This window comes from Asterias amurensis, chromosome 6, assembly GCF_032118995.1.
Source record: "Asterias amurensis chromosome 6, ASM3211899v1".
NCBI lineage: Eukaryota > Metazoa > Echinodermata > Asteroidea > Forcipulatida > Asteriidae > Asterias > Asterias amurensis.
In genome coordinates, this window is record NC_092653.1 from 10,165,801 (window position 1) to 10,184,244 (window position 18,444).

At 39.1% G+C, this 18,444-nt stretch overlaps 2 protein-coding genes across 3 annotated transcripts in view; one reads left to right on the forward strand and one right to left on the reverse strand.

Moving 5' to 3' along the window:
• Positions 1-7,439, reverse strand: part of LOC139938468 (uncharacterized) — a 71,983-nt gene extending 64,544 nt beyond the window's left edge. Inside the window, exon 1 of the mRNA XM_071934013.1 lies at positions 7,230-7,439. Within this exon, the coding sequence (XP_071790114.1) occupies positions 7,230-7,439 (210 nt within the window). The remainder of the gene's footprint in view (positions 1-7,229) is intronic.
• Positions 7,440-7,526: 87 nt separating this feature from the next.
• LOC139938872 (nucleoside hydrolase-like) lies at positions 7,527-18,391 on the forward strand. 2 transcript variants are annotated; one of them, XM_071934519.1, is made up of 6 exons: positions 7,528-7,719; positions 11,618-11,823; positions 12,403-12,694; positions 14,065-14,201; positions 14,674-14,769; positions 16,113-18,391. In XM_071934519.1, exons 2-6 carry the CDS (start codon positions 11,635-11,637, stop codon positions 16,365-16,367), a joined length of 969 nt encoding a protein of 322 aa, XP_071790620.1. In that variant the 5' UTR covers positions 7,528-7,719; positions 11,618-11,634; the 3' UTR covers positions 16,368-18,391. The 2 variants fall into 2 exon arrangements, with proteins under 2 accessions (XP_071790621.1, XP_071790620.1); XM_071934520.1 differs by lacking the exons at positions 11,618-11,823; positions 12,403-12,694; positions 14,065-14,201; positions 14,674-14,769; positions 16,113-18,391 and adding an exon at positions 8,661-10,177 and having other exon boundaries at positions 7,527-7,719.
• Positions 18,392-18,444: the final 53 nt, after the last annotated feature.

Below are 18,444 nucleotides of genomic sequence, written 5' to 3' on the forward strand. Positions count from 1 at the left end.
TATCTGCCGATTATTATTGGAGCACCTGAATGGAGTTGCGTGACAGGGATTCAGTCGTAGGGTGCCAAAGGGTCATTTTGGCAGAGCCTACTTTTGTATTTAAAACGTAATAACAATAATGAAGACATAGCCTCAGTAGAGAATTTAAGGACATTTATAACGCCCAAAAACGTGTCACAATACAAATCACTAAATGGTAATAATATCCTAGAGCTGACTATGGCTGATGTTGTGCTTTACTGCCCATTTAATAGCAACTGAAAAGGTGAGTTAACCTTCAAGGTAATTAATAGTTCCCCAGTCCTGTGTTGGAGTTTTCATTGTTGTCCAGGCTATGAATCATAGTTATAAGCAGTCGGTCACCAAGTCATGTACTCTGCCCTTCACAACTTGTTTTACAGCTCAATAAAAACGTTAAATCCACAAAAAAATATTTATGAGAGATTGCCCAACATCACAAGGCCGGACGACCACACTTCAAGTGGACTTGTCCGTCCAAGTCAACTATCACCAGGGTTGAAACAGGGTTACCCCTTTTCACCCCTTCTGCACGGTACATGTATCATCCACTAGATGACTAGGAGCCTGGCTGGTTGTGTAGAATGCACTACATGTACTTTCAAAACTTTTGACAAAACAATGATTGTTAAACAAAAAAAGCCTTGCCAAAGGGCACAAGTGTTTGATCAGTGGCTTCTTATAACGTGTAATCCATCACTCAGTCATGTCAGTGAAGCTCAAGGCGCTTTTAACACACATTTTTGTTCCTGCTATGTAGGTATTCGGATACATTGGAATTATGAGAACAGCTCCTGTTACATAGCACCATGTAATGAATTACAAGGTGCTGTGGTGCAATGTGCTGCCAATCAAACTAGGGGTCGATTTCACAAAGAGTTAGAACTAGTCCTAACTTAGGACTAGTCCTAGGAGGTATACAACTTGCATGGATAGTCCTACATGTAAGTTAGGACGAGTAACTGGTCCTAACTCGAGAAAAGACTAGTCCTAACTCTTTGTGAAATCCACCCCAGGAACATCGGGGCGGCGAACCCCTTCTCTTTTTGATAAGTGCACTGGGTTCTTTTATGGGCCTACACAACAAAAGGGACCAGTGGCTTTACGACCCATTCGAAGAACGAAGTAACATGGTTAATGTCCTGCTTAAGAACACGGGGGACATGACTGGAACTTGAACCCAGATTCTGCTGATCAGGAACACCAGAGCTTGAGTCTGGTGACTCTTAACCGCTTGGCCACAACTAAGCTTAGCCACAACACGCCAATAACCAACTCTGGCGTTCACCAACCAACAGTGTTTGCACGCGTGCACTCAATTAGCATACTTCATGAGAAGGGTTAATTGTAACAACATCTTATAATTCATCAGTCTACATTGTACACAACCATTGACAATCACGCACTATTATTGTAACAAAATAAAGGCCGCTCCGTGGTCACGCAATGCCGTTTGATCAGAAATGAAGTTGAATGAGTTTGAATGTATCCGCTTTACAAGTTCATGTGTCAACAGTACACGTTTGCAATATTGATCCTTCACACATGAAACCGATAACCGCCTATAAAACTTTGTGCTCATCAAGAATAAAAAAAAGTACAGTATCAAAAACAAATCGACTCAGACAGTGAGATGACTAATAGTATATATTCTGACAACTCCTTATCAAGCCGCAACATATAAGCTTTTCTACAAGCTCTGGGAATTGCTCTTTGCAGCAATGAAAAGGGAGACGTGATAATTCCCGAAATAGTAAGAAAGAAAAGCTTTAAACGTATCAATGTGTTGGGAAGTTGTATACTCCCACGGTGATCATCCATCATGAAACGCATTTCTGGTGTACACTAATTAAATTATTGTCCAAATAAAACACGTCGGGGAAACACAAATCGAGACTCAAATGAGCAACCAGGTACAGTGTACATGTAGATGTATGTATGTGGATGCACGTAGTACAAATTGAACTCATATAATTTGAGTTATAAATTTGTCCTCTTTCAGAGGACAATCTGTGGATTTATTTTTGTAAATTTACCAGGGGAGTTGGATAGAAGAGGGAGGAAATTACCAACTTCTCACCTGTTTTCTAAAGGTGGGTAAGGAGGGAGGTTTTGAGTGGGAAACTGGACCTTGGGGGAGGGGGTAATGGAGGGGTGGCGCACCTGCCAGATATCAGACATTTCCAGGGTGGATGGGGGAGGTTTTGCTACATGCAGACTGTCACCTAAAAGCAAAGGAATTCAACTCAGATTGTTGATGCTACGTGTCTTGTAGGCAGACTTGTCATTTTACAGGTTTCTAGGGGTCAAGGATCAAACCTGAAGCCACGTCTCACATATTGGGCTTTGGAGCACGTTTGGCAGACCGTAACAAAAAATCTCAAGTCAAATCTCAGAACCAGCAGTATAGCAATTGCTAGGTATAATCTATTAATATGAGAATCTTTATTGTCTTTAAAGATACTGGACACTATTGGTAATTGTCAAAGACCAGTCTTCTCACTTGGTGTATCTCAACATATGCATAAAATAACAAGCCTGCGAGAATTTGAGCTCAAGCGGTCGTTGAAGTTGCGAGATAATAATGAAGAAAAAGAACACCCTTGTCACATGAAGTTGTGTGCATTCAGATGCTTGATTTCCAAACCTCATTTGTGAAAAATTACTTCTTTCTCGAAAACTACGTCTTTTCAGAGGGAGCCGTTTCTTACAATGTTTTATACTATCAACCTTTCCTCATTACTCGTTACCAGGTAAGGTTTTATGCTAATAATTAATTTGAGTAATTACCAATAGTGTCCACTGCCTTTAACACAAGTCGTGGCTTCATTGTAAAAATGATATTTGCTCAGCAAACAATCAATCAAGAAGCTCCAAAAAGTAAAAATAAATAATACTGCGGATGGGTAAGAAACATCTTTCAGAATCCCAGCGTAAAGCGGTTTAAAAAAGCAACCCCTTATGAAGATGTCGTGTCACACAGCCTTACTCAACTCAATGGTAATGTACTAATATACACAGCAAGGTAGTGTCACTCGAAACAATGTGCTCCGAATTTCCTTTTCCAAGCCTGTATCATTCCGTTGTAACATTGGCTGGCCATAAATCTATTCAAGATTGATGTGTGATCAACTTTTTTTTCTTCCTTTGTGTGGACCTTGCGGAAACTTCCACACCCGATTTCCTACCTCGAACCCTGGACACTGTGACTGCAGCACAGAAGGCCTAGATGTACATATTATTTATATGAAACCAATTGTGAGTAGTAATACTATTTCACTAAATACTTTGTATTAGGCCTACTGTGAAACATTTCATGTTCAAAGCAAACCACACTTTAGAGCTTAAAGGGATGCTGCAGTGAATTAAAATAAAACAGTTAATTTTGCTGTCATTTATTTCTGATATATGTCATGCCCCCCCCCCCTTGTGTGGATTGTTACCGCCCCCTACCATTGTCGTCACGTCGAGAATTCAAACATATCGTCGGCAAAAAGAGTCTGGTCCCTAACTACACGCGCCTAGGTACCAGGCCACACAGTGCACACGTCTCTATATGCACGCAGCCAGGGGGCCCGACGGCTCGGGTTCCCGACATGACATCTCGTTCATGCCCCTTTTAGGGGCGGGGTGGGTTCCCCTAGTATCTTGAAAACCATTTTTAAAATCTTTGCGCATTTAATAAAAAATATAACAAAATATTTCAGGTTTAAAAAGTCATGTTTAATCGTTTAGATTATTTAAAAAAACACTGCAGCCACCCTTTAAATTGAAAGATTATCTCCCTAACATGAAAGCGTAGACGCCAGAGGTATTAACGCCTGAACTTTCACTGGACCTGAACAAGTTCATTACAAGTGCTTAACTGCATTAGGCTATAGTCTTGATTTTCAAAAGACCATTTCACTCAAGGGGAAACCAGCATAACAGCAAGGGGCATGATTCTTGACACCACACGCCTAACCGAACACCCAACCATCAGAACACTCTCAACTGCTCACAACCAGACTTTCTCCTTTATTGCTCCGCAAATATGGAACAACCTCCCAGTACGGATCAGAAATTGTACTTCTTTGACATTGTCCAAAAAATCTCTCATTCTCACTTTATCAGATGTAATTTGTTGTATTTATAGTTCCATTGGTTTTGCTCTTTTCAGCACTTTGATCTTGATGTAAAGGCGCAGTGGGGTTAATTCAAGGCGTCACTCAAACGGTAACCGGCATAACAGCAGAGACACAATTGCTGTAGGTACAGTGGGGTTAATCCGGCATAACAGCAAGAGACACAATTACTCTAGGTACAGTGGGGTTAATTCAAGGCGTCACTCAAACAGTAACCGGCATAACAACAAGAGGTACAATTGCTGTAGGTACAGTGGGGTTAAATCAAGGCATCACTCAAACGGTAACCGGCATAACAGCAAGAGGCACAATTACTCTAGGTACAGTGGGGTTAATTCAAGGCGTCACTCAAACGGTAACCGGCATAACAGCAAGAGGTACAATTGCTGTAGGTACAGTGGGGTTAAATCAAGGCAGTTCAGCACTCAAACGGTAACCGGCATAACAGCAAGTATGCACAATTCCTATAGCTACGGTGGGGTTAAATTAAGGTCTGCCAATGTTCTACATAATGGATACATTACATGACTTTACTCCTGACCCATTCACTACATAATGTATTTCATCAATATTGTATAGTGTCCTTGTGGAAACTGTTGACGCCTGTTTTCCTCAACATCCACACTGAAATGATAAAGGATCCCCTCATAGGATACAAGTAATAATTATGATTAATCTGGAACCTAACATTTCTATAAGTGTTCCATAAAGCGGCATTATAATTGGGGAAATCCCTTTTTGCGATAACCCAAATGTGAATCAGTACACATGTATCTCTGACAGCGGAAGTATAAGTGCTAAGAAACATGTAAATCTCTCAGCTTCCTCTTGTCGCAAAAAAATGAAGAAAAAAAAAAGAAGAACAAATAATTACAATTTAAAAATCTGGATGGAGCCCTTGAAAGCCAGTGTTGACTATGTATCCTACAGGAATTGGTTTGAGTCAAGCGAGTTTTAAGCAGTAGCCTGGACAACTGACGTGTCACGTCAAGGCTCATGAATAACGCCAGATACCAGCTTGACCAGACGTTGCAACCTTTGACCTCACATTAGTTTCACAGTGAATAAGTGAATTACATAAATAGTAAATAAAACAATGACTATGATGATGTACCAACCTTTGCACATGCTGCATAGGTGACAAACTACATGTACCGCATCACCTCGAACCAATCATAAACACAGGATATATAGACCAATTGCACATAACGTCACACTCTCAAAAAGGAGGCAGATCACTGAACAATAGCTGTTTCCTGTGCGTAAAAATGTGCGTGTGATCTCGGCGTACCTGTAGAGTTTCGCGCTATGCTGAGCGGTTAAGAGCACCGAATTCAAACTCTGGTGTTTCTGATCAGCAGAGTGTGGGTTCGAATCCCCAGTCGTGACACTTGTGTCCTTAAGCAAGACACTTTACCATTGTTTGGTCCTTCGGATGGGATGTAAAGCCATTGGTCCCATGTGTTGTGTAACGCATGTATAAGAACCCAGTGCACTTATCGAAAAGAGAAGGGGTTCGCCCCGGTGTTCCTGGTTGTGGCTGCTTCATGCGCTGTAGCACCTTGTACACCCTAACAGTGCTACATAATTTGGTCTTAGAATCCACCACTGCAATAACCTATCTTTCTGAAAGTTTGTATATACTCAGCGCCTTGAGTACCTTGTTTGGTAGATACGTGCGCTATAAGACTTTGATAGTACATTATTATCATTGTTAGTGATTTCTTATAAAATACAGAATGGGCCTCCGATCAATGCGCATAATTTTGGGTGTCAACTCTCTTTTGTGCACGATATATGAGTGAACAGCGGGCATAGTAAACGGACAGCACACATGCACTGCCGCACTGCCTTACAGGCCTGGAATTACACGGCGGCCACGACGGCCATGGCTGTCGATGCCATTCCAATGGCCGTGATGCCCCTCAAAAACATACCATTTTCATAGCCAAAACTGCTGTGCCCTTTCTCCCCTTTGGCTGTCGTGCCCTTTTTTTTATCCAAGTTCAACATTTTTTTATTGACACAAACATTTGTTTTGGGCGGACTACTTACGGCCAACAATAATAATCCAGGGAACTCTTTTCAGCAGTCATGGTATTCAACGGTACACAGCGCAACGGAGATCGATTCCTCTCCGAGTCTTCGTAGAAATTATATATATATATATTTTTTTTTCTTTTTCCTCTTCTTTTTACAAAATTGTTTGTTTTCATTATGAATAAGATTTAATTTAATATAAATATAATGATTAAGATTTCAATATCAATCTTATTCATAAAAAACTGTTCCATTGGGTTTACCACCCACAAGGAAACCTCGGAAAAGTTTCCGTATGGCGCCACCACTTTTTCATTCAAAATAAAATAATATAGTATCTAATTTACCTGATTGATATATCCCTTTTTGTAAAAATGAGTGAAAAGGTGGTGGCGCCATACGGAAAGTTATCCGAAACCTCTGGCAATTTTTTTTAACTTACTTGTTTATTAAGGCTTGTGACCCCTTCAATAATTTACTGGCCTTCGCGCCTTCTTTATTTTGAAACTTTTGCCCTTTCTACTGTACTGGCCTTGGTGCCCTTCAAAATTTGGCTTGATCCAAGGCCAAAGTGGCCTTGCCCTAAAAAAAATTGTAATTCCAGGCCTGGCCTTTAGTAAAATAACACCCCTTTTACAGAATGGTTTAGTCCAACTCGACCACGGCTCGGCAGGTCGTCAATCCAATTGGCTGGTACCTGCGGTTCAGCACTTGGTGACCAAAAAATAAAGCGTTGAACATATCGGGAAGTCACAAAATGGCAATGCGACATTAAAATTTAATAAAATAAAGATGACACTTACTTTTAATAATTAATTATTGGTTATTGTTGGTAGGCCTACTACTATGGATAACTTTCCGTCTGGCGCCACCACTTTTTCACTCATTTTTACAAAAAGGGATATATCAATCGGGTAAATTAAATACCATATTATTTTATTTCGAATGAAAAAGTGGTGGCGCCATGCGGAAACTTTTCCCAAAAAAATACAAGTTACACATGTGGGGGTGCCCACATGTGTGTGCGGTGTGTCTGATAAATCTTACCGCTAATTCTGACAAAGACTTATTGATTCGTTCATCTTTGTACTCCTTTTTGGCTTTCTTCTCGGGCTCCGGTTTTTTTCTCCTACCCTCAGACTCCGACTCCGATGAGTCACTTTCAAGAAGGTCAAGATGGTCATCATTTTCATCGACTTCTTCCAACTTGGATGAAGATGTTGGTGTTTCTCCTTCTTTCGCAACTTTTTCCGCCATGTTTAGTTTTTGGAAATGTTGACATTGGCTGCCAGTTGACACTTGAGGGCGGAATAACCTATAGCGCGGCGCGGCCTCAAGGGAAGATCACAGGTGTCAACACACTTGGGAGAAAACCAAGTTTTCTTAATACTCAAATGCATAATTATATTATATTTCGCTAGCGTAAACTAAACGGGAGTGTTGTCATCTTTGCAAGAGCAAAACGAAGTCCAAGCATTCAGACTTAGCCACAAAAGAAGTGGGTCTACCATTGGATCAATTCGTGAGCTCTTCTCTGGTAAGAATATGAGATTAAGAAACTTACCATGAATGAATGATTTTACTAAATTTAAGCCCACTTTTCTCAATATATTAAATATGCACTGCCTTTCGTCCCCTTGCCATGCCTTCTGTTCAAAGTTAACCTCTCCTCTGTTTATAAAATGTTTTTAGGGACCTACATGTACAATGTTTATTAACTTCATAGTTGAAAAATTGAACTGTTTTTTAATTTCAGCGAAGCCTCGCCCATTTTTTTTAGTAATTACTAATAAGTCCCCTTGTTTTAGTTTAATTCTGCAAAGCTATACAAATATTGTGGTTTACAATAATTGTTTATGATGGTCTGTTTATTTCTTATTTCAATTGTCTTTAAAAACAATTCGTCTCATTCTAATAATGTGACGACAAGTACACGCATACCCCCCCCCCCCAAAAAAAAAAAAAAATTCATTTGCCTTTACTTTAATGACGTAGCGTTAGGTGACGTAGTATTTACCTATGACGTAGCTCTTTTTAATGGTTAAGCACCCTCGCCCCTAAATACCATCCTATTGTTTTGCGGGGGTCGTCATTATTTTCTGTATCAAAGGCGCTATCAACATCAGTTTCTGTGTCTTCGTTATTTTCAGGTAATTATCACTCTATACTCTTCATCTTGATTTATAATATTCCTATTAAAATATTAATTAAGATTAATAATATCAGCCAGTTTTATAGATTTTGTTTTGTAAATAGTTTACTTTAAAAGTTCTTATAATTGTTTTCTTCATTATAGGCCTAGATGTTTATTATTTTGATATAAGTTTGTGTCTTTGTTTTTTTTCAGAATAAACCTTCAGATTATAGTTCTCGATTTGACGACCCCGTCACACTAATTTCTAGTGATTAAATATGATTTTGACATAAGTTATTGTTTCAATATTTTAACTATCAATTTCTTCCTTTATTTTTTTCCAGGATTATCTTCCTTCACCCAACCATCGGAGTATCAGTAGAAGTATGGAGACAGCGTATTGGTACTTTTTTTTATGCCATCGTCTAAAGCATCAAAACAGTCGGGTCTTATGAGGAATGGAGTGATGATACACCCAAATTTCTTCCGACTTTGCTGATTGCTCGCTTTGTGCTGATCATGGCATGCAATATCCTTGCTGCCCAAACATCCACTTTCCAAATGCCATCACAGACTGGTTACCAAGACTATCGGTGCCATCCATCATCAGTCGGTCTTAATACTTTTCAACTCTACTTCGCTGTGTATCGTACATTGCCGATAGATGTATTGATGCAGTGTGGTGATATTGAAAGCAACCCTGGACCTGCACTGTTATCTGAAAGCCAGTTGAAGGATCTACTAGCAGGACGACTCAATGATAAACCTGATGTACTACTCAACCAACATGTGCAGCAACTCCAACAACTCAAACGGGAAACATCATCAACTTGGTCTCAAGTTCAGGAGTGGTTAGCACAGCTGATGGAAGTTGTCGAAAAACCTAGCAATGCAGCCTTGACAGCTCAGTGGACAAAACTGTCTAAGGTGAGACGAAATATGGTTCGGGACAGCCACCGCGACAAGTCATTGCTTGAAAATTGGAACAATGAACAATATAATTTACCAACTCATAAAAAGCCAACTGGACCAAGAGCATCGACTTCTGACACAACATCCAAATTTTTATTCGACCAACTTAAATTGGAAAATGAATCTTTAAAGGAAGAGGTTGCCACGCTAACATGCAGGCCGTCTCCCCATAAGCAACGTGTCGATAAGCGCAGAGAGCGGGATCATGTCAAATCGCTGGAGAAGGGAAAGCAGGAGGTTAAAGATCTAAACAAACTTGTGGACAAAAGGGATACTCAACTGGAGAAGGCTAAAATGGGCAAAAGGTCGCTGGAGGGTGAATTTAAAGAGTTGAATTACAAGTGTCAGCGATTGGAGCATGATTTGGAGTTGGAGCAGTCAAGAGCAGAAGATCTTGAGCAGAAGATTAAGGAACAGAAAGAACACATTCTTGAGTTACAAGAGGCAAATGCCAAACTAAGAAAAGAACTGGAGGTGTCCAAGTCAAAGCACAAATAGACTGTGGTATGAGCTTATGGAATTGAAAAAGGCATTACATTGTTGTTGTCTTTTGTGTCCATGGTAACCATGCATTATTATCTTAATATTTATATTGATATCTGAAACAAAAAGTTGCATCCCCTTAAGGTGATCCCCTGGCTGCCGCTTTCCAGGTTGTATCGTAATCTGGGTTTGATCCCTGGCTGCACAGCAGTTTACGGTTGTATGGCTTCTGACTAACAAAGATATTGACAAAATAGGGACACTGCCAACATAGGGCTAGATAGCTCAGTTGGCAGAGTGCCGGCACGTTAATCCCGAGGTCGCTGGTTCGAATCCCACTCTAGTCAACCCCAAAAATCATTTAAAAATTTACCCAGTCAGTTTCCCTTGTGGTTTTTATTGATAATTAATAATGACAAGTCAAAATTTTAACTTCATATCATGTACAGCTGTTTATTTACAGCCATTTTAATTTGTTTACAATATTGTTTACTTATAAATACAGAATGTGCTTATTACTCAGTTACGTATGTTGCTTGTCATTGAAGTAAACAAATTAAAAGCACAATAACTTTTAATCGTGATGGGATTTGATCTTAATATGAACACTGGCTGTTTCCTGTTACATTTATAACCACTTAGCCACAACAAATTAGCAAAGTGACTTTGCAAAGTCATAATATTAATGAACATTTATACAATTTTGTTAAAATAATTTGGTTCGTTTGTTTTCAAGGCAACCATACATTGTTCAAATTTAAAATACCATTGTTCATTTATTTCATTAAATAGCTAGCGCTTTGATTGATAAGTTTGTGAAATTTCAGGTTTATACCTCAAACACTTAGTATATACAACTGCTTTAATTTGTTTACAACATTGTTTACTGTTGAAAAGCTTCCATAAAAGTTGTAATAAATTCAATGCACTATTTCTCGGATGTTTGTTAAGAAGTTGATATTTTGTAAACATGTTGTCTAATTGTATTTAAATCCACTGACCAGATTCTTACATTTCAATGTACCTTGTAAATTTTAATTATGTTGTTATTTAATTATGTTGTTATTTACCTTTGTTTCCATGGCAAAAAATTAGCACTGTTTTGCATATCAAATCACAATAACAAACCATGTGATCAGCTTTGTACATGTCTCTGCTATAGTTGGGTAAAATTTGAAATAAAAGTTAATTGTACATGTACTGAATTGTTGTTTTAATTTGTTTACTTTTTTGTGTGTTCCCCATTAGAAAAAAATTGCTTAGATCCAGTAAACTGTAACTACTTAAAAATCCATATCTCATCTTTCGCTTTGCCGAATTTGATGATTGGGGTGGCATTTTACTCTTAATAGTTATCTGCTTTGAATGAGCCTAAAAGTAACTTGATGTGAGCAATTTGAAATTTTTGGATTCTATCCCTAATATTTATAAATAGTTCAGGCCATGTTCAGGCCAAAGATGGAAAGAAAGGACAGTGAAGTTTATGGGCATGCATCATCAGTGCATGCTATATACTGTAGTCCCAAGTACTTGCTAATTGTATACTCCTAGAACTAGAGGATGAGGTTCATCCTGTTAGTGGAGACGGTAGCCAGATAGCGGAATGAACCTCGTCCAAGTAGACCCAGTGGGTGCTGAAATGTTTTCATGATCGGACTCACTAGCTAGTCAGCTCGTACGACCGATAATGAAAAAACCTCGAAAAAAGGAGTACAGCAAGCCAACCATCTAAACAAATTTTATTAATGATTCTACACCACTTTAATTGCGTATACGGTGAGTCGGTGTGCCCCTTTAAGTGCAATTTTTAAAACCTCATTTGAATCTTTTGTTTTCAACTCAACAGACCCCACCAATTTCCAGATGTCTTCCAAGAATCTCATGGTGATAGACTGCGATGCAGGAGTTGACGATGCCCATGCGATCATGGTCGCCCTTAGTAATAATCTAGACGCAGAAGTACTTGCTATAACGTGTGTAAAAGGAAATGTCCATGTGGATAAGGTCTGGTACAACGTACACAGGGTGCTAGATGCATGTGGTAAGAAAGAGGTAAGTCTTGCTTAGTGTCAGCTCATCTGAACTACCTCTTTAGTGAACTCCTCCATTCTTTGGCTGATGAACTTAGTAAGATGGTAAACATTCACTGTTGAGGAGGGACTTAAAAGCAAGTCTAATGGCGCCCTCTAGGGACCATCTCTGTGTTTTTTAGACTGCTCCCCTGTCCTTATCCATAAGGACTTAAGGACAGATTTTGGTCAGTATATATACACATGTACGTCTGATTTAACTGCAAACCTCCAGAACCATGAGGACATGTGAAATGATGTGAGGTCAAAGGTGATTTGGGCGTAGGCTCAATCACATATCTGTGGCGTAATTCACGTGCCTCATTTTAACGGGTTAGCTGGGAATTTTTTGCTTGTGGGTGTGCATACTCCACGTTACCACTGTATGTTCTAGGCATTCTTTGCTTACACAGCTAGCGCAGAAATTCTGAGCTTACACAGTAAGCAGAGAATGGCGATCATAAGCACAGAGTTTGGCAGTAAGCAGAGCCATGAAATTGGGCTCCGATTGAGCCCCTATAACTGAAGTAATTTTTTAAAACATTTGTTTTTCAAAAATCAGATTCCAGTCTTCCAAGGAGCTGCCAGTGCTCTCCTCATGCCGACTCCAGAGGCAGACTTCCACGGCAAAGATGGCCTCGGTGATGCTCCTCATGCTAAGCTTACCATTCACCCAGATCACCACCGTGCCGAACATGCCGTTGATATGCTCATCTCACTGGCCAATAAGCATCCAGGATTAATTTCACTGATTGCTATTGGACCGTTGACAAATCTAGCTCTTGCAGAGCGGATGGATCCTGGGTTCTCGTCTAAACTGAAGGCAGTTTACATTATGGGAGGAAACATGCATGGTGAGAAAACGAAATGTTGATGGCCTCATGTTTTGACAAAACAACCGTTCTCAAAAGAGCATTTTAGCCATTAACCATAGATTCTGGTTTGGTCAAAATTTGAGTCTGTCACAACTCTCTGTGCTTTGCAACAGATACATTGTATTTTGAAACACCTTGATAGTTCTGAGACCAGTGATGATGCGCAATATTGTTGACCACGTGTGGGCGCTCTCAATAGTATTTTTATCACTTCCTTGGGTACATGCGATTCGTCCTCCTGCACAGTTTTAATAGGCATTTTGTCACTTTTGTTGCGCCATAGTTTTTAAGTTGCGTTAGAGGTGGATTGTAACGGCTCCTTTAAAGTATTATTGTCCGTAATAGATTAGATATCTGTGGTGGTAATGTGTTCATTCTTTAATAACTGTGTTGGGTATGAATGAAAATGCCTCGGAAGTGATTGAGAGTACCCTCGCATGGTTAAAAATATGGCACATTCTGAGGCGGTTTCAACTACCACCGAACATGCCGAAGTAAACAAGTCTGTAGATTTTGTTTTGTAGGACTTTTTTTTTTGGGGGGGGGGGGGAGGGAGTACAGATAATAGAGTGCTTTGCACACATTGGTGTACAGGTACAAAATGTAAAGTGAAATAATGTAATATTTTTGTATCTCGTTGGTTTCTCTTTTCTTTGTTCCTATAGGGATAGGTGTAGAGGGATTTCAGCAGAGGTAAAAATAAGTTTATTGTCATCATGTTGTGCGTGGTTTCATGTTGTGGGTTCCAATACTGGTCATTACACTGGTGTCCTTGAGCAAGGCACTTGTATTAAAACCATGCTTCTCTCCACCCAGGGGTACAATGGGTACCTGTGAGAGCTTAGATGGTTTATGTGAATGATTAGCTTGGAGCCCAGTAACTAGCAGCACCGGCTAAAAACTCCCCAGAGAGCCTAGCCTTGATCAAGGCGCTACAGCCAGCCGCGATCTGCAAAATCCCAGTCCCCATCACTGAATTCCGCCAGCGCACCTCATACATAACACAGTGCATACGTTGTTTGAGCCACGTGTATGAGGTTGAAAATACAAAGACAAGACCGTTCTCACGACTACGCTATACTGTTCTCGCTGTACAATGTATGGTAATGTACGTTTTTGTGTATGCACTGCGTGCGTGTGCAGCGAACCGGGCCGGGGAACAGAACGTCAACAGCCTTGATCAAGGCTACAGAGAGCCGAGCTGGCTTAAGGAATGAATTATGGCCGAGGAGGTAATAATGTCAGAAGCAAGCCCTTTGATACGCCCTTCGGGCTGTGATAAAGCGCTATATATATACAAGTTTATTATTATAGTTATAAATGATAAAATTTAACTTTTGTTTGTCAAGGTAAGGGGAATGTGACTCCAACTGCAGAGTTTAATTTCCACCAAGACCCTGAGGCAGCGTACATCGTGCTTGAAACATTTCAATGTCAGGTGTATTTACTTACATGGGAGCTGACTGTCACCACAGAAGTCACCTTGGTACGTACTTACATTTTAAGATAATTATCTTTTTAATTTATCTGTTCCTAACCTCTGTAAAGATCCTAGATCTGATTCTTGGCTGATTTCACTCCACAATTTTGATTAAAATTTTAAATAGTTTTTTGATAGGTTTGAGAAAGTTACAAGTTATCACAAAAGGTATTGTACTAAAAAAAGATTGACAATGATTAGTGGTAGTTAATTGGAAATGGGAAATAAATTGTCAAGATCCTGACCTTGTCTGAAGTTTATTTGCCACGCATAAACTATTTTCCACGCTTCATGTTTTTTGTGCATTGTTCATGGCATGTAAGAGTTTTTGTATATTTGTTTTTTGTTTTTAATCAACCTCATCTGTCAACAGCTGCATTACACACCGTTGGGCGGAAAGTTTCTTCCTTTAAGTTTCTTTCTTGACTTCTTGTAATCTTTTTAACAATGTGCTCTTTTTAATGATTTGTATCCTCAGAATTGTTTTGAAGATTTATTGAAGATGGACACAAAGAGAAGCAACTTCCTTAAAGATATCAGCAAGAAAAGCTACGACATCATGGCAGATAAAGAGGTTTGTAGCTTCTACTGTACTTCTGCAAGTAGGGATTGTCGTGGACCAAGCGGTTAAGATCACCGGATTCAAGCTCTTGCCCCAATTTCTTAAAACTGCGAAGCACAAAAATTTGCTGAGCATGAAATTTCTTCCTTGATAAAAACAGGATTACCAACCAAATTTCCATTTGTTGCATACTGCTTGTTACTGGTATTCAGCTGTTGCTTGCTTATCCTGAAAATCACGTGGACATTTGGTTAGTAATCCTGGTTTTTCATGCTAAGCAAATTGTGGTGCTTAGCGGCTCCATGAAATTGGGCCCTTGTGTTTATGACAAGCAAAGTGCGGGTCCAAGTCCTGGTCTGACACTTATGTCCTTAAGCAAGACACGTTACAACCATTATTATTATGTAAAGCCGTATGGGTCCCATATGTTGTGTTTAAAGACACTGGACACTATATTGGTAATTGTCAAAGACCAGTCTTCTCACTTGGTGTATCTAAACATATACATAAAATAACAATCTGTGGTTGGCTGCAGATTGCGTCATAGCACTGTGTAAACAGTTGCATGGTGCTACATGTTTGTAAGAACAGGGGTCTTAATTATCATTTTAACATAGCTCCTGCACACCAAAATGTAAAAACACAAAAAATCATGGGGAGTTTATGGTCGGTCACAAGGTCAAATTTGATGCTGTTTTGAATGAATATCATCATCATACAGATGAACAAAATATTCCCGCAGAAAAATGTTATGGACTATGCATTTTCGAAATGTGACGCCATCAAATGTTTTTGAATTATGAAGAAGCTCGCACAAGGGTTATTTAAAACAGTGGCATTTTATACAATTTAAATGTGAGGCTAGAGACAGGAATCATCAATCAAAGATGACATGATGAGGGTGAATATATTCCATGTTAAAGCCATTGGACCCTTTCGGTTCAGAAAAAGAAACAAAAAGTTCACAGATTTACAAATAACTTACAGGGTTTACAGAAGGCAATGGTGAAAGACTTCTCTTGAAATATTATTCCATGAAATGCCTTTCTTTTTGAGAAAACAGCAAAACAATATAAGTTCTCGTTAACGAGAATTACAGATTTATTTTAAACACATGTCATGACACGGCGAAACGCGCGGAAACAAGGGTGTTTTTTGTTGTTGTTTTCTCCCGACTCCGTGACCGATTGAGCCTAAATTTTCACAGGTTTGTTATTTCATATAAAAGTTGTGGTACACAGAGTGTGGGCCGTGGACAACACTGTTTACCGAAAGGGTCTAATGGCTTTAAGGTATTTATAATGTTCGTCCACAAATCTGGCAATAATTGGCCCCTTTTCTTGTGGCATTTGCAGCTGAGGCCTCAGTTTGGGTGTATAGAAAGCGACGGCTGGAACTGCTGTGATGCGCTCGCCTCAGCTGTCGCCTTAGATCCATCCATCATCACTGACTCCAAATCTTGCCCCTGCTCTGTCTCACTGACTGGGGTCACGAGAGGTCAACTCATCGTCGACTGGAACGGGTTTTGGGGGGACAAGAAGAAACGGACTGTCATCATGAATGTCAATATGGAGAGGTACAAAGAGATTCTGGCTAACTCTGTACTCTGAGGTCATAAGGTCACTAAGGGTGTAAAGGTCAACTGACAAATCAATATTGAGCACGTTCGAGTGAGGGACTACAACATATTTAGTAAGGTTTGAGAAAACAACCCCTGTTTTGATTGGGTTTATAGGTTCTGTATTTTGTAAAGGAAATGCACATAAAATAGGTAACACGTCTGGAAAAACTGCTCTCAGGTTGTAATAATGGGGTAAGATTCAAACTGCTTTTAGCAATCTTAATGGTCTAGTAAGTGGTAAGACATCTGCTCAAGAATAGCAAATGGTTAGGGTTCAAATCCCACCTGAGTAATGTGCATACGTAGATTTTTTGCACTGGACTTATCAGGGTTCAAAATTTACACTGGATCGCAGGCCCCAATGCCAGTGGTTTTAGCATTGAGCCAGCAAACTCATGACTGGACCAGCCCGGTGGTCTTGTCAAAATTATTAATAATATCTTCCAGTACGCGCTTATCCTCCAATCAGATGCTCGAACTAATATCTGACGATAACCTACTCCCAGTTTTTGTATTGCACTCTGCGTGTTATGAGTGTCAATGAGTCACTCTCCACATACGGTCAGCGCAAAACACAAAAAAATCTGAAATTTGCTTGTGCAAAACCAAAAACATTACCTTGGGCCTTGTTGGATATGGGAAGTAGAAGCGCTATATATTTTTTTTGTATTCCACTCGTGCTTGTGTGATACATGTAACTTATAAAACTATAGGCTACCTCATTGTCTTTAAGTATCTTTGTGGAAATAATGATATCTTTTAGTTCTCTTTTAAATTTACACACAAGATAGAATCTTCACTAAGTGCTTTTTTGTAACTCATTTTGATTCTGATCTTGTAAAATAAATTCCTGTCTAGTCAAATATTTAAGTTACGAGCCCTAGGCTGCGGCCGATTTCTTGAAACGTTAGGATTAATCCTATCTCGAGTTAGGATAAGTAATCCGTCCTAACTTAGGATTGGTTCAATGCATCCTACGTCTTCAGATAGGGAACTTAACTCGTCCTTATTCCTAAGATTAATACTAAGTTAGGATGAGTTTGGTGAAATCAATGGCTGCAGTTCTGTGGTTTTGACCCCCAAATTGGAACCCTGCATGGAAAGTGCTGATACAATGCTTTACACGCATAAGGGTATGGGTCAAATCAAATGATTTTCTTTATATCCGATTCAAATTTAACATGTATTAAATAATTTGAAACATTCATCAATTATTTCAGGGATTAGAGGTTTACAAATAAAACTTAAAGACAGAATGCCAACCCCTTTTATAAAGTTTATACCAAAACTAATCTTCAAGAGAAAATATTTTGTAGACACTCAACAGTTGTTGTTGCTAAACTTGCTGATTTGGGAAGTTCAAAAGCAACATGTGATCATGTCGTAAATTATTTTATGACTGTGTTTAAAGGTTGGTGGGATGGTGTTTATATATTGAATACTCGTGGAAGGTAATTCTTTTAAAACATTTTACGGGCTACTCGGTATTTTAGTCGTGTGTAAAGATATAGCTAAGCAATAAGGAACTAGAGTGGAGTCTCCAGACAAAATCCGGAGTAACTCATCCAAGTTAGGACTATACATGTAGTCCTAAGTTCTGTGTGAAATTGGCACCTGCTTATCTATTATCTATGCATTATGTGATTATTAATTTTATTCACTAGTTTGTATTCAAATTTTTAAACAGTATCTCTATTCCATATTCGTTTTGTCGGCCTGGATTAAATGGACAGCCGAAATATTTTTGCCAACAAAACGTAATGTTTGTATTATGTAAGGAAACGCACAAAAATATTTATAAAGGCCTAGCCTAGAGAAACAGCACTTGTATTTTACCTTATCAGTATATCCAAAGTATTATTCAATATTGTTATCAAATCAAGTCATGCCAAACATACAAACAAAATGTGTCCTTCCTCTATGGTAGTATTAAGTAAAACTCAAATACCATTCTGTAATTTTAAACCAAGTGCAACTCCGATGTTAATTTTGGTTTGAAGCAACGAAAATAAATTTTACAAACATGAATAAGGTTTGTTTCTCTAAGCAATTTATATACAAAGGAA

Excerpts from the sequence above, each read along its gene's own strand:
- LOC139938872 (XM_071934519.1), top strand. The coding sequence starts at position 11,635 with ATGTCTTCCAAGAATCTCATGGTGATAGACTGCGATGCAGGAGTTGAC. Across the intron at positions 11,824-12,402 it reads ATGCATGTGGTAAGAAAGAG|ATTCCAGTCTTCCAAGGAGC; the intron begins GTAAGTCTTGCT and ends TTCAAAAATCAG. Across the intron at positions 14,202-14,673 it reads TCACCACAGAAGTCACCTTG|AATTGTTTTGAAGATTTATT; the intron begins GTACGTACTTAC and ends TTGTATCCTCAG.